The 14,480-nt window shown below is 35.0% G+C and overlaps 1 protein-coding gene across 1 annotated transcript; it reads left to right on the top strand.

Moving 5' to 3' along the window:
• The first annotated feature begins 485 nt into the window (after window positions 1-485).
• mc5rb (melanocortin 5b receptor) lies at window positions 486-12,589 on the top strand. The gene is made up of 2 exons (XM_056476326.1): window positions 486-543; window positions 8,901-12,589. The coding sequence occupies exon 2, from the start codon at window positions 8,962-8,964 to the stop codon at window positions 9,946-9,948; it is 987 nt and encodes a 328-aa protein (XP_056332301.1). The 5' UTR covers window positions 486-543; window positions 8,901-8,961; the 3' UTR covers window positions 9,949-12,589.
• The last annotated feature ends 1,891 nt before the right edge of the window (window positions 12,590-14,480 follow it).

Raw genomic sequence — 14,480 nt, forward strand, 5'->3', positions numbered from 1 at the left:
TTTCCTGTTTTGATTTTCGGTAAGCCCGACTGGACTCGGATAAAAAGTTTTGTACCTCAGCTCAAACTTCGAAGGAGACCGGAAGTGCCCAGGTGTTCCGGCGCTGCTATTTAGCGAACAATACAGTCAAAAAAATAACCCTTTTATACCGGGGTTTGTGCCAACATCCTGTGAAACACCAAAATGAATATATAGCCTACTGAGTGACTTACTGTACGTTTATTATTCCAACTGGCGTCGTTTGGTTGCGTGTCCATGTCTAATGGAATCATACCGCCAACATAACATAAGCTGTTTAATTTTAGTGCTGTTGTGTGGAACATGGACATGACCATGGACTAAAATATCTGAGATGCTCGGTGGTGTAAAAACCATCACTTACCGAGACAGCACAGTGGGTGCACGACTACACGCGGGGGTGGAGCGCGCGTAGAGCTATATGTGCGCGCGCTCGAGAGACTCTACAGCAGTTTTCATACAGACACAGCTCCTGCATTACAGATCATTCTCCTTATAAAAACACACCAGGAGACACGTGCCAACGTGAGTATACGGTTTTTATTCTTTCTCTCTTTTTTGAAGTATCATAATACAAATGTTAACGTTCAATCCGTGCTGTCATAAATAAATAGTTGTAACTATGGAATTTGTAATGGTTTTAACATAAATTTGTACTGGTTTTTATTGGGTAATTTGTTGCTTTCTATTGGTAGCATGTTAAACACCACTAAATCCTAATAGAAAATTCCAAATCACAATTAAACCTATTTAAATGTAGTTGCACTGGTTTATTTATTTTTAGTTGTTAAAAATATGGTTTGTATGTGTTTAATTGTTTTTGTAATGGAAACCATTCGAACTTGATCATGGATTGTGTTGATTTTATTTTCTCAGCAGGAATTTATTTTATTTATGTGTTTTAATTCTTCAGCAAATAACTTATTAATACTTTCAAGATTTGTAGCATCAGTGAAATGTAAATCTGATCATTAGGCTGTACAGTTATTTAAATGATATAGACAAAAATATATGGGAACAAATAAATTATCTGAGTGATTATAAGACAGTAACAAAATAAAGAAGCATGAGAAGTACAGGATAATATACAATAAAATAAAAATATAAATAAATGAAATTAACAGGAATGTAAAAGTGATATGCAGAGAAAACAACAGGTTGCAGGTTGTTGCATATATCAGCGACAAAACAGAGTCTCAACAAAATGCTTTGTGAGGCGACAACATGGAGTGTGATGATTATAATATTTAGTGAGGTCCTGTACAGTATAATTGCTTGCATAATTTTCCTGCCTCAGCAAGTAGGCTTTATGCTGCAAGTATGATTAGGGTATATTTAGTGTCAGTAATGATTTTATTGCATATGAAATGAATGGTCACATTTCACAACACAGTAAGGTTTCATTAATTAATGTTAGTTATTGTACTTGTAATTCATTTATTAATAATAGTTCAACATTTACAAATGCATTATTACAATTGTTCATGCTCAATTTCATGCTTGTTAATGCATAGTGAGTTAATGAACTAATAACGAACAACTGTATTTTTATACTAACTAATTATTAAATATATTAACTAATTTTAACTAACATGAACAAATAATAAACGTATTGTTCTTTTTTGTTTGTGTTAGTAAATACATTAACTAACACAACCTTATTGTAAAGTGTTACCAAATGAATAAATAGACCCTGTTTGCACACTTTGTTGTACACAAATTCTTTTCTAATGTCATGAAAGAGTGTTTCTCTCTGAGGCATTTGTGCTTCACACCTGCTTGTGAGAATTATGTCAGGCAGCGGCCACAGATTGTGATTTATAACACCACTTATATCCTTGTCAAATTTTAATACACAAAGGGGAAACTATCATGATGCAAAACCCCTGTCGTAAAGCATTAGGAGTGTCTGAATGCTGTTCAGCTGTGTCTGACAAATCCACTAAATGTAAATGTGCTTCATTGAATACAGAGGCAGATGGTCACCTGAATATTGACATTCTGTCAGAGGGCTTGTGAGTAATGTCTTTGAGCTTAGTAAAGGTCAAGCAGTCCTGGTCGCTCTGATGATTTAAAGTGAAGCTGTACATAATACACATTATTATACATATATATATATATATATATATATATATATATATATATATATATATATATATATATATATATATATATATATATATATATTTACATTTTTATATAAATATATACATAAAACTATGGGAAAAAACACTGAGACCACTTAAAAAAAAAAGTCTGGAATTACAATTTAAAAGTATATGTATTTGAGTAAAACTTAATTAGTTTCATTCCATAAGCAAGGAATGACATTTCATTTAAATTTGAAATGGAAATATTGTAATTGTAGAGCATTTTTGGCATAATTTATAATATTAGATCAATATTTGGTTGAACAACGCAAATTTTCAGCCGCAACAACCTAAAACATTTCTTAGTCTGACTAATTAATTGCAATTTTAAAAAAAAAAGCTAAATATGCCTTCATTCATTCATTCATTCATTTTATCCCGGTTTAGTCCCTTTATTAATCAGAGGTCACCACAGCGAAATGAACTGCCAATGTTTTGTATAGAATAAAACAAATTAAGAGTTCAGATGAAAAACCGCATACATTTTATGTCTAAAATGAGCATTTTTTAAAATCCTCCTTTGTTTATGTTTCTTTATTTAACATTAATGGCTACTAAAAACACTCATTGCCAAAAACATCAAATTACTGAATCTACAAGAGCCTGAGAAAAATAATCATTTTAGAAGAACATTTAAGATGACATTTAGAGGTTTTTGCATCTAAACTCTTCAAATATTACATTTCCCTCAAACCCACACCTACTATATCCAGTAATTTAAGAAAAACTGACAATTCTTTTATTTATTTATTTTTAGATGTATATTGAATTAAGTTTGATTGACAGCATGTTTCTGTGTGGGTACACATGCATGAATGCATTTTTTATATCTTTAAATATATGGACACTTTTTGAGGGCACCAAGGAACCGTTGACTGTTAGAACAGATAAGGAAAACAGTAAGAAACAATCTGGATGGATGAGGGCTGCTCACGCAGAGTGCGTTTTTCATAACAAGCTCCCCACAGGATGTGACTTCTGACCTAATGTTCATTGTCACTTCTGACAACCTGAAATAGAGACATCTGGGGTCAGAGATGGATGGTTTTCTGTCTCAATTAGGGCACTTTCCTGTGCATATGTACATATGTCAGCCTTATTGGAATTACATGCCTTGGCCTACTTGCGAAACCTAAAATACATTGCTTCAGGTACATATTGTTGCATGTTTCAGATGACAAAACCCCTAGAGCAGTGGTGCCCAAACTTTTTTTATGAAGGGCCAAAATCCAAGCTTGATTGAGAGCTGTGGGCCATAGGGGTGTAACGGATCACGGTTGATGTGACCCGTGGATTAGTACATTTTTTACTTGTGGATTAATCCTAAATTTGTAACAAGCGCAGAGAGATCACCTCTCGTGTCATTCAAATAACATGTATGGATTCATTTAGTCATTCCTGTAAAATATATAATGATGAGGAAGAGGTTGTGGTAGGTTATTCGGGATGTGGTGGGTTTCTTTTCTATCACTACTTGTTTAGCCTGCATAAATGCATTTAGTATAAGCTGCACGATTAATCCTTAAAAGATCGGGATCTCAACACCCACGTAAAAATTACGGTGGTCGAGAGAGCTTTACGTGCTGCAATTTAAGAAAGCACATGCAATTCCAAAAAACACCAGCAAATAAAGAAACAGCACACTTGTTTCAAATTCTCACAACACAAACAACTGAAGAAACGCGCAGCAATTGGTCTCTACACTTGAAATAGCCAAGTAACACAAGGGAAATGTTTTAATGGGACCCAAACCAGGATATTAAAATAAACGAAAAGCAACTCGCCTTTTAAAGAATACCAATCACTTCACTGAGCAACAGTCACAGCATAATAACGCATCCATATCTCAGCGGGGTCTGTCATGGTTTTGGGTCCCCTTGAAACATTTCTGTTATGTTACGTGGATATTTGTTTCTTCAGTTTTTGTGTTGTTTTTTTTTTTGTGTTGAGATCGTTTTTTTTATTTGCTGGTGTTTTTTGTAATTGCATGTGCTTTCTTAAATTGCTTTCGTAAAATATACACTTTATATATTTAGCATTATCAGCAACAGTAGTAAGAACAGTGAATTTTTCACAGTACTGAATAATTTACAATTTATTTTTATCCTGCTGATTATTTCTTTTTCAATAAAATGACAGGTTCTAAGTTAGTTAAAACCAAAAGTGTCTTTCAGTACTGTTTTTGTAATAAATGGAAAGCAAATTACATTTGTCTCCTCTCCTTTTTGGCTGATCTGAAAAATGGTATGATCTATGACTAAAAACATAATGTGATATGAACTGAGATTTGTGATCCATTACACCACTAGTGGGTCGAAGGTAAATATAGCAAACTGCATTACATTAAAGTTGCCATGGTATTTTTCAAATTTTATTTTATAATATTTAAAAAACAGATATGAAAAAATTACTTTAATTGTAATGCATTCTACTTTTTTGTATAAAAAATTATATTATTCTAATGAACTTATTACAATAAACACATAAAAAATTCCCATTAAAATATAATTGAAACATTTAATTTCAGTTTGCTATTTTGTAGCTCAACAATGAAAAACAAAAAAAAAGGTTTCATAAAATTACAAACGAGAATCTCTATAGGCTTTCATAACCCTTGCTCGTCAACCAAAATCAAATCAAAAATCAATATACAAAGGGCCAACATTGGCCGCAGGCCATAGTTTTGGCATCTCTGCACTAGAGGTTCTGTAATATGTTACTTAGGGTGCACACTTGTACATTTTGTTGTACATTTGAGATGCAAAGAAGGCAGGGCTTGTTGTACAGAGCACCCAGCCAACCACTGACCTACAACCTTCCCTAAACCAGAAAGGAAATGTATTCAATTACAAATCATTGACAGAACAGGAACAAAAGTTGCCTTAGCATTTATTTTACCAAAACTACAGTCAAATGTAGGTTTAAGAACTAACAATGAAGAGTGCAATAATCAATGAACATCAATATGAAATCTATAAAATCTTGACTATTATGGATTTGCTTTGATTCGCCCACTGTTTTGAGTCCAATAAGCTGCGATTAAATGGATTAAAAAGATGGGAAACAGCATGTATTCAGAAGAGATTAAAAAAGAGCTTAATTTTAAGATGAAGAGGATTTAAACGAGAAGACGTGACAGGATGCTCAGAGCAAAACATTGAGAAACAGCAGTTCAGGAGCTAGTGATAAAAACTCATCTTAATCATCACATTGTTGAATTAACCAATTCATTTTTTAAAAAAAAGCATAACCTTGCTGTAAAAGGTGTGCTATACAGCTCATCAGGTGGGCTCATTGTCTGTATTAGAGTTTCTCTAACATTTCATCATATTCAGGTGTATCTTTGTGGTGGCTCCTAGACAGCGTGAGATCATTGAATAGTATTCTCACATTGCATGTTCTATCTCAGAATAGATGGAGATGATTCACAGATGTATCTACAGTATGATAAATCTAGTCCTTGACCAAACATGATCTCTTCTGTGTTTATCCATTTCTCCCAATCAAATTGAGAATATTGTTGGGTGTGCTTCACAGAGACTGTTTGATCAAGCATTTCTGTTCTAGAGACTCATAATAATGATTGTTTAAACAAATCTGAACATGTGCTGAGGGAAGAATTAGATCTCAAATCCATTTGTTTTTGCGGCAAATATCTGGAAAGCTTTAGGGATCTGGACAGATTTTATTGCTAGATCAACTCATTCAATCAGAATTAAATGATTTCTTTAACCGATAGACGACTATGAATTAATGATATGTATATATTGCTTAGAATAGGCGTGGTACATAGTTTCTTAGGTAGCATCAATGGTTTCATGAAGAACAATTAATTTTTATGGAAACTTTCTATTTCATAAAAAGTTCTTGTAAAGTGAAAATGGATCATTGGATTAATAAAACAATATTGTTACTAAGAAAAAAAACTGCTCTATATAAGATTTGTATAAATGACGGATCAATAACCACATTGGCCACTTTCATACAGTATTTAAGTGCAATAGGTTGCCAGATTGTGTGACTTCATGTAGTAATTGCAGGCTCAATCTGCCAAGTTGAATGTGCCATTACAATAAGGCTCCAAGCAAGATCTACTTAATTTAATGTGCAAACCCTACAATAATGGATTGTCATCCCCAATAGATAGTAAAAGCAAAAAATGCCTTAATAGGAAGGATGTTTGCATATCCACCTCAATGATGCAGGGCACATACTGTTCTTGACTCTGTGTTGACCTCCATTGTACTGCCTGTAGTCATGCAAGTGTGAAGAGACCAACAGAAGTGACTGGAATGATTCATTATATCTAAGGGATTTCCTAGGTTCCCTAGGAAGGTCTTAATGTTTCCTTTTTCCAAAGTGAAGGGCTGAAATTGCTGTCAGAGGTGCTGCCTGTATCTTCTGCATAAGGTGTCAGTATGTAATGAGGTTTTGTAAGTGATTTGTTTTTAAAATGTGTGCAGACAAGATCTGACTAAAGCCTTAGTACACCAAACAGACTAATGAATACTGGACATGTGGTCAGATGTCCAAATTGTGTTATATAGGTGCAATTCTGAGGAAAAAATTCTTATTTATGTAAGAAATAAAATCTTTATAGTATACCCTTGCAATTCAAAGAAAGAAAGTACAAAATAGAAGATTTTAAACTTTTACAAAATTACAAGTAGGGATGATAATGAAATGATAATGAAATTTGGCTGATGATTGTCTAAAAAAAATTGTGTTTATGTAATTAATTTCCTGTTTTTGTGCAATGATAATTAATTGTCTATTTTGGGAAACATACAGAAATGTTGCACTCTCACGAATTTGAAAGTGAACTGCACTCTGAAGTGTGGTTAACGTCTCCCATGTGGCTAATAAAGACATTGCAACAATCAATATCTTCTGAATTAATAATGAAAAAAATAATTCATTCATTCATTTTCTTTTTGGCTTAGTCCCTTTATTAATCAGGAGTCACCACAGCAGAACGAACCGCCAACATATCCAGCACATTTTCCGCATGGCGAATGCCCTTCCAGCCACAACTCAACTCTAGGGAACACCCATACACTCTTACATTCACACACATACACTACGGCCAATATAGCTTATTAATTCACCTATAGCACATGACTTTGGAATTGTGGTTTTTCCGGTTTCCCCCACAAGCTGGAAGGGCATCCGCTGCTTAAAACATATGCTGGATAAGTTGGCGGTTCATTCCGCTGTGGCGAATGAATGAATTATATATAAATATAATACATATAATATAAAATGATAAAGTACTGATAGCAACTATATGGTCATTTAATAATTATGACAAGCTTAATTACAAGATAAAATTTTTGGGGGTCAGGGAGAAAGTGAGGATTGTGAGAAAAAGGTACATTAACCTTTTCCATCAATTGTCAAACTATTAAATTGGTACATTTCTTTTGCTTCTTTTTTTACATATAAATATTAGAACAATAGAAAGTGGGGACATAGTTTTGTCAATTATATTTACATTTGAAATATTTTAGTCAGTCCAATTACTCCATATTTATCACAGTTTTATGTCTTATGAAATCAACAAAAGGAAGGATCTATGCCATCTTGTTTTATACAGCTTTACAAGCCAGTAGTTAGGGGGCTCCCTATAGAATTTGGTCCCTATATAAACTCATTTGTCCCATTTTTGACAGTATGCCATCATAAATTGTGAAAATAACCGATAGAAGAAGGCTTTAAGACACGTTTAATTTATAATTATTCAAATTTACAAATTCTGACTGAGGAAATGAGCTGGCCAGTTTGTTATTTGCCTACAGGCTACAGTTTTTTAAAATGTGTTTTAGATGGTTTAAATATGTTTTAACAGATTCCTAATTGGTTTTTTTAATGATGCACGATAATAAATTTGTATTTTAAAAAAAATATGTTTTTTTACATTTTTAAAATTGTTAAAATTAATAAAAAAAAAATTTACACTTCTTTATTCAAAATTTTTAATTCAAAATTCTAATCTCATAATATTATTTATAAAACTTTAATAACTTAGTTTCTAAATAATAATAAATTAGTTTCTAAATTTCTAAATAAACACTTTGTGGTAAAATACTATGGTAAGCACATAATTGTAGGAAAATCTTTTGTTGCATCAAAAAATGTGGTTATGATCGCCATCCGACAAGCTAATGCAGCAAAGATTAGTGCTTAAAATGTCACTAGAATGAAGTATTTGAATGTCATAATTCCATAGAATTTAAGCAGAATAACTGCAAAAAGCTCCACTTTTTGAGAAAAAAAGACCCACCCCTTTAAAAAGGCTGGCTACAGGCCTGCTTTAAGATCTGCATCGCAAATACAACGTGGTCTCATGTGAGCTACCAAGCAAACTAAGTCAGAAATCTAGTGCATACTGAGATAGATGTGCGATGCAAATGTATTTGTTTACAAATCATGCTTATCATTTAAGTGTTCTTGGTGTTTCGAATGAGCGTGGGTTGAATGGAGTTCTGTCTAGTGTTTTTAGCATGAGAGGTGTGTGAATATACTGTAGCCAGCCTCTAATGGTAAAAATTCATTAATTAAAAATAAGGGCACTAAAGACCACAGCCTCTAGCATCTGTGACTGTGACTGGTTGATTAGTCGTGCATTATGCACTGTGTGACCAAATCAATGTTGTCAATAATTAGGTATATAATTATTTGCAATACTTCTTGAAATGTCTCACAATAACTTTTTAAACAATTTTTTTACAGGAACATCATGTATTCAACATCGCCCATTACCAGACCCTGAGCATCCACACTAAACCAGGACATGAACTCTTCGGAGTGGCCCACGCTTTCTCCAAACTCATCTTTGAGTCAAGCAAACCGCAGCGATGAGTCAAGCAGGCCCAAGACGAGTGCTTCAGCGGCCTGTGAGCAGGTACACATTGCACCTGAGGTCTTCCTCACGCTGGGCCTCATCAGCCTGCTTGAAAACATCCTGGTCATCCTCGCCATTGTAAAGAACAAGAACCTCCACTCACCAATGTACTTCTTTGTATGCAGCCTAGCAGTGGCCGACATGTTGGTGAGCGTCTCTAATGCTTGGGAGACAATCGTCATCCATCTACTAGCAAACAGGAGTTTGGTAATCGAGGATCACTTCATCCGTCAGATGGATAACGTCTTCGATTCCCTCATCTGCATCTCAGTGGTGGGGTCCATGTGGAGTCTGTTAGCAATCGCGGTGGATCGCTACGTGACCATCTTCTATGCTCTGCGCTACCATAATATAATGACCGTACGGCGAGCTGGGGTTCTCATAGGCAGCATCTGGACCTTCTCCACCAGTTGTGGGATCATCTTCATCATCTACTCGGACACAAAGCCTGTGGTTGTGTGCCTGGTGGCCATGTTTTTTGCCATGCTGCTTATGATGGCGTCACTCTACAGTCACATGTTCCTCCTGGCCCGTTCGCATGTCAAACGCATGGCGGCATTGCCAGGATATAACGCCAACATCCGGCAGAGAGCTAGCATGAAAGGCGCCGTCACCCTCACCATACTATTGGGCATATTCATTGTGTGCTGGGCACCTTTTTTTCTCCATCTCATCCTCATGATCTCCTGCCCGCGAAACATTTATTGTATATGTTTCATGTCACATTTTAATATGTACCTGATACTCATCATGTGCAACTCAGTGATCGACCCATTAATTTACGCACTCAGGAGCCAAGAGATGAGAAAGACCTTTAAAGAAATCGTGTGCTGTGAAGGACTACGCAGCTTCTGCAACATGGTCGGCAAATATTGAAGAAGGTGCCTGGAGGAACTCGACAGCTGATGAATGAATGTGTGCATAGATATATGGATCGGTGCATAATTAAAGTGGAAGAGAAGTGAATTCATGCTGTAAGTAATGGGCTAGGTGTTCAATTGAAATGAAATCACAACCACAGCTATTGACAACAGCTATGATTGTCATGCACATGTTGTCAGGGAAGCATTGTAATATCTGTAGTAAATCTCCTCCCAAGGGAAGAGGGCACTGTCACTAAAACTCTAAAAACCTAGAAAATCCGCTTAGAGTTTGCTGAGTAAATGGAGCATTGGATTTATCTGCTTTCATTGATTCAGCATAACTAGTAATCACATGACGATGGAATCATCTTAGAGAAGGATTTATTTCTAACACTCAACTTAAACTAGTTGACACATGATAGAAGTGAGTTTAGAGTAAAACTTTGTAATCAGCCTGCTCTCATGAGGAAACATAACTATTTTACATTTTGTCAGTTTAGTGGTTAATTTGTAGAATTCATACATGTTCAGTCGCATGAAAATGTACGAGTTTAAAAAGGAGGTGTGGCACCCAACCCCACTCCTACAACCAACCGTCATTGGGGGATAAGCAAATCATACTAAATTGTACGAATTGCCATGAGATTGTGTTGGTTATTTTATGTGGTAATTTCATGTGCAGCATTTGCATAGTTCAGCGAGAATTGACAAACACAGCTGCCATTATCACAGAACAATTGTCTCAATGTCATTATCATCTGATTAAATTAATTTAGATTTGGAAACCGATCTATCTAAAAGCATGTGCTAGAGGTTTTTCTAGAACTGGCTTTACTGACAATGTGTGCATGAAAATCCCTTTCGTTTAAACGGCAAGCCCTTGTACGTAATGTGCATCATTCAACACTGATCAAGCATGCACTTTGAACTGAGGATGAGGTCCCATCCAGATCCGATCACATGATCTGAAATTGGGCCTGATTACGCGGTTTCAGATTCGATCGAAATCAGACGTTATATTCCCGATTAGGACTCGAATATATGTATGTATGTATGTTTGTATGTATGTATGTGTGTGTGTGTATATATATATTTATATAGACACATATATATAATCTATAGCTCCTAAAAGCACATTACTGGCACATCCTAGATCTGTTTCTTAGCTCTTCTTTATTCTTTTTTTAGAATGAATCAGGTTTTGGTATTGGTAGATACTTAAAATCAAATGACTTTGGACTCGACGGCAAAAAAACCTGATCGGGACGTCCCTAAGTTGAACTGTTTTGCACTACTTAGTTTGTCCACAAGGTGTCAACACTGAACCAAGCTCTTTTCGAGGAGAAAACCGTCAACTACTGAAGAAGCCAAAAACAACAGAAAACCAACAATGAGTGAATGCAGGGATTGAAAGGTATTAACAAATCACTTTTAAACCAGTTCAAGACATGCATGTTGATCATAACTTTAGAGAAAAAAGTGTAGATTCTAGGCAACTATACATTTGTGTAGTATGCGTCTATGCATGCTATCATGTATGGTAGGCTTATAATTTAAAAGGCTGTGCATTCCACTGTGTGTGTATGCTGACAAGAATATTTATTTAAAAAAATAAGTACAATTTAAGCTGAAGGGAAAGAATATACAGATCTGTATGCCTTTCTATGTGGAATGTTTTGATGTGGAGTGAAGGTTCATGTTGTGTTAAATATTGAGCTGAAAAGTTTGTAATGTGGCATCATGTTAGACTTTGTACACTATTTATAATAGGAGTTACATCTTTATTTAAAGGGGGCCTATTATACGAAAATAAGCACAGTTGTGTGGCAATAGTGTATGAATATAGCAAGCCTCCTATGTTAAAAAAATCATGAATTAAAATATTTATCACACTTGATAAAAACAAGTGTGCAGAAACACTTTTAATTGACATTCTGCCTTTGTACGTGTCATCAGAGGATGAAAATCCCACCCTTTAATAACAATCTCTCCCTCATTAGCATAGACAGCCCTAGCAGCAATTATGCTGATGCATAGGTGTTCATGGCTCCGCTCTCTTTTGAAAAGAGTCTCATTTCAATTTAAAGTGACAGATGCCAAAATGGCACAATATGGATAAAGCCTAACAGAGGCCATATCAAAAGGTTATAAAAACTATTTCTGGGGTGTTATAAAGTTTACATACACACTCTAGCAATGTGTGTCTTATTTTACATCATGTAAAAAGTGGCATGATAGGTCCCTTTAATAGGCGATTGTCCTGAGGTCAGTGCAGTGATAATTTGTGTTCAAAAACAGACTGGATTATAATAATTATTTTAAGTAGCAGTGAGTTTTTTTGTGTGTTTTATTTTAATGGTAATCACAGAGGACAAAATACACAATCATAATTAGGAATGTAATAAAAAACATATTTAATCATGAATATTATTGTAACGCATCAGGAAAATAACAAATGTCATAAACATCAACATGCATTTACAAAATATGTGTGCTTTTCATATTTAGAGCAAAGGTGAAAACAATGTTCATTCAGTAAATTAACTGAAATTATAAACCAAATAAAAATGAGCTTAGGAAAGCATGAGAATTCAATTTAAATGTGTTTTATGCAAATTTGTGGTGTATATGTGATAAGCATGTCAACAGATTTTGCCTAGTGATATTGAAATCAAGTTTTTTTTTTTTTTACAATTTTTTACAGTTGCACTTTTATGTGATTTCTATGATTTCTAAGCAAAAGAGCTTCTGTGTTTGTGAATGAATATGATTGTTTTCCATATAAAACTGCTTTAGTTGAATTGAATATTATTTGAATTTGGCTAATGCACAAAACATCATGAGCTGAAAATGTGTTATTACATATTTCAAGGTAAATTATTAATAAACAAAGGTATTTGTATTATGAACCAAGAAAAATTGTGAAACACTAAAAATGTTTACCATGTTGTTGATTAATGTGAATGAACTGAATCTTGTAGTTTCACTGGACAGTTTGTTAAATAAATGTTGTTGTGTTCATTTAATGCCAGTGAATTCAATCTCGCAAGTAACATTTTCCACTTACCATACATTTGAAAAAGACAATGCGTAAAGATAAAGACAGTCTGCTGACAATACATGCAATTAGAAATAAAGACACAGAAGCTTATGCCGAATTCACACTGCATGTTTAAGTCCTGATTTTTACTCGCCAACGGGTTTAGTGAAATCGCTGACAAAAGGCCAAAATTGTAGCCAAATTTGTGCTTGTTCACTCAAGCAACAATCACACAGTGTGTGAATTAATAAACACATGATCAGAGAGAATCCCTGATGTGTCGCAGATGTCTGCGAAGTATTTAGCATGCTAAAAATCTGGATTTAATGGCAAAGCATTAGCTCATTTGCATTTAAAGACACACGAAAATGTGTTTTAGCTCACACCCAGATAGGGGCACATTTGCTTTAATCATTGATGTGTGTGCTTTATTTTGAGCTAAAACTTCAGACACATTATGGGGACACTATGCAGTCTATAATCTTATTTGACATAAAACAGACATAATATGTCCCCCTTTAATATAATGCTTTACATATACACATAACCTACAATCAATTCAATTGGATTTAATTTGGTCAAGGCGACATGCTGGCGCAGTGGTTAGCACTGTCGCCTCACAGCAAGAAGGTCGCTGTTTCGGGTCCTGGCAGGGTCAGTTGGCATTTCTGTGTGGAGTTTGCATGTTCTCCCCATGTTTGGGTGGGTTTCCTCCAGGTGCTCCGGTTCCCCCACAGTCCAAAAACATGCGCTATAGGTGAATTGAATAAGATAAATTGCCCGAGTATGTGTGTGTATGAATGTGTATGGATGTTTCCTTGTACTGGGTTGCAGCTGGAAGGGCATCCTCTGTGTAAAACATATGCTAGATAAGTTGGCAGTTCATTCCGCTGTGGTGACCCCTGATGAATAAAGGGACTAAGCCGAAGGAAAATGAATGAATGAATCTGGTCAATTCATTCCGACTGATGTGGTTACATGTAAAAAAAAAAAACATATTTGGATTGGACTAGTTTAATTATAAACAGACTATTTGGGTCATTATATAAATGCAACTGTGTCCACCATCTTGTGGCACCAGTATTTCACTCAAAAAAAGAGACTTTTGTGGTTGTGCTCAACTGAGTCTGGTTTCTCTCAAGGTTTTTTTTCTTCACTTTCGCTAATTAGTGAAGTTTTTTTCCCTCACCGCTGTCGCCACTGGCTTGCATGGTTTGGGATCTGTAGAGCTGCGCATCGTTGTATTTGCTCTTCAGTATTTGGACTCTCAGTAGTGATTTTTAAACCACACTGAACTGAGCTAAACTGAACTGAACTTAAACACTGAAAACTGAACTACACTGTTTAAATTTACTATGACCTTTTATGTGAAGCTGCTTTGACACAATCTACATTGTAAAAGCGCTACACAAATAAAGGTGAATTGAATTGAATTGGTGCAGCCTATTAGTAAATCTGGCCCAAAGTGTTATGTAAATTCTCTTAGCCATAAGACCACTCCCAAT

This window comes from Danio aesculapii, chromosome 16, assembly GCF_903798145.1.
Source record: "Danio aesculapii chromosome 16, fDanAes4.1, whole genome shotgun sequence".
NCBI lineage: Eukaryota > Metazoa > Chordata > Actinopteri > Cypriniformes > Danionidae > Danio > Danio aesculapii.

Coding starts and splice junctions, on each gene's coding strand:
- mc5rb (XM_056476326.1), top strand. CDS start 8,962: ATGAACTCTTCGGAGTGGCCCACGCTTTCTCCAAACTCATCTTTGAGT.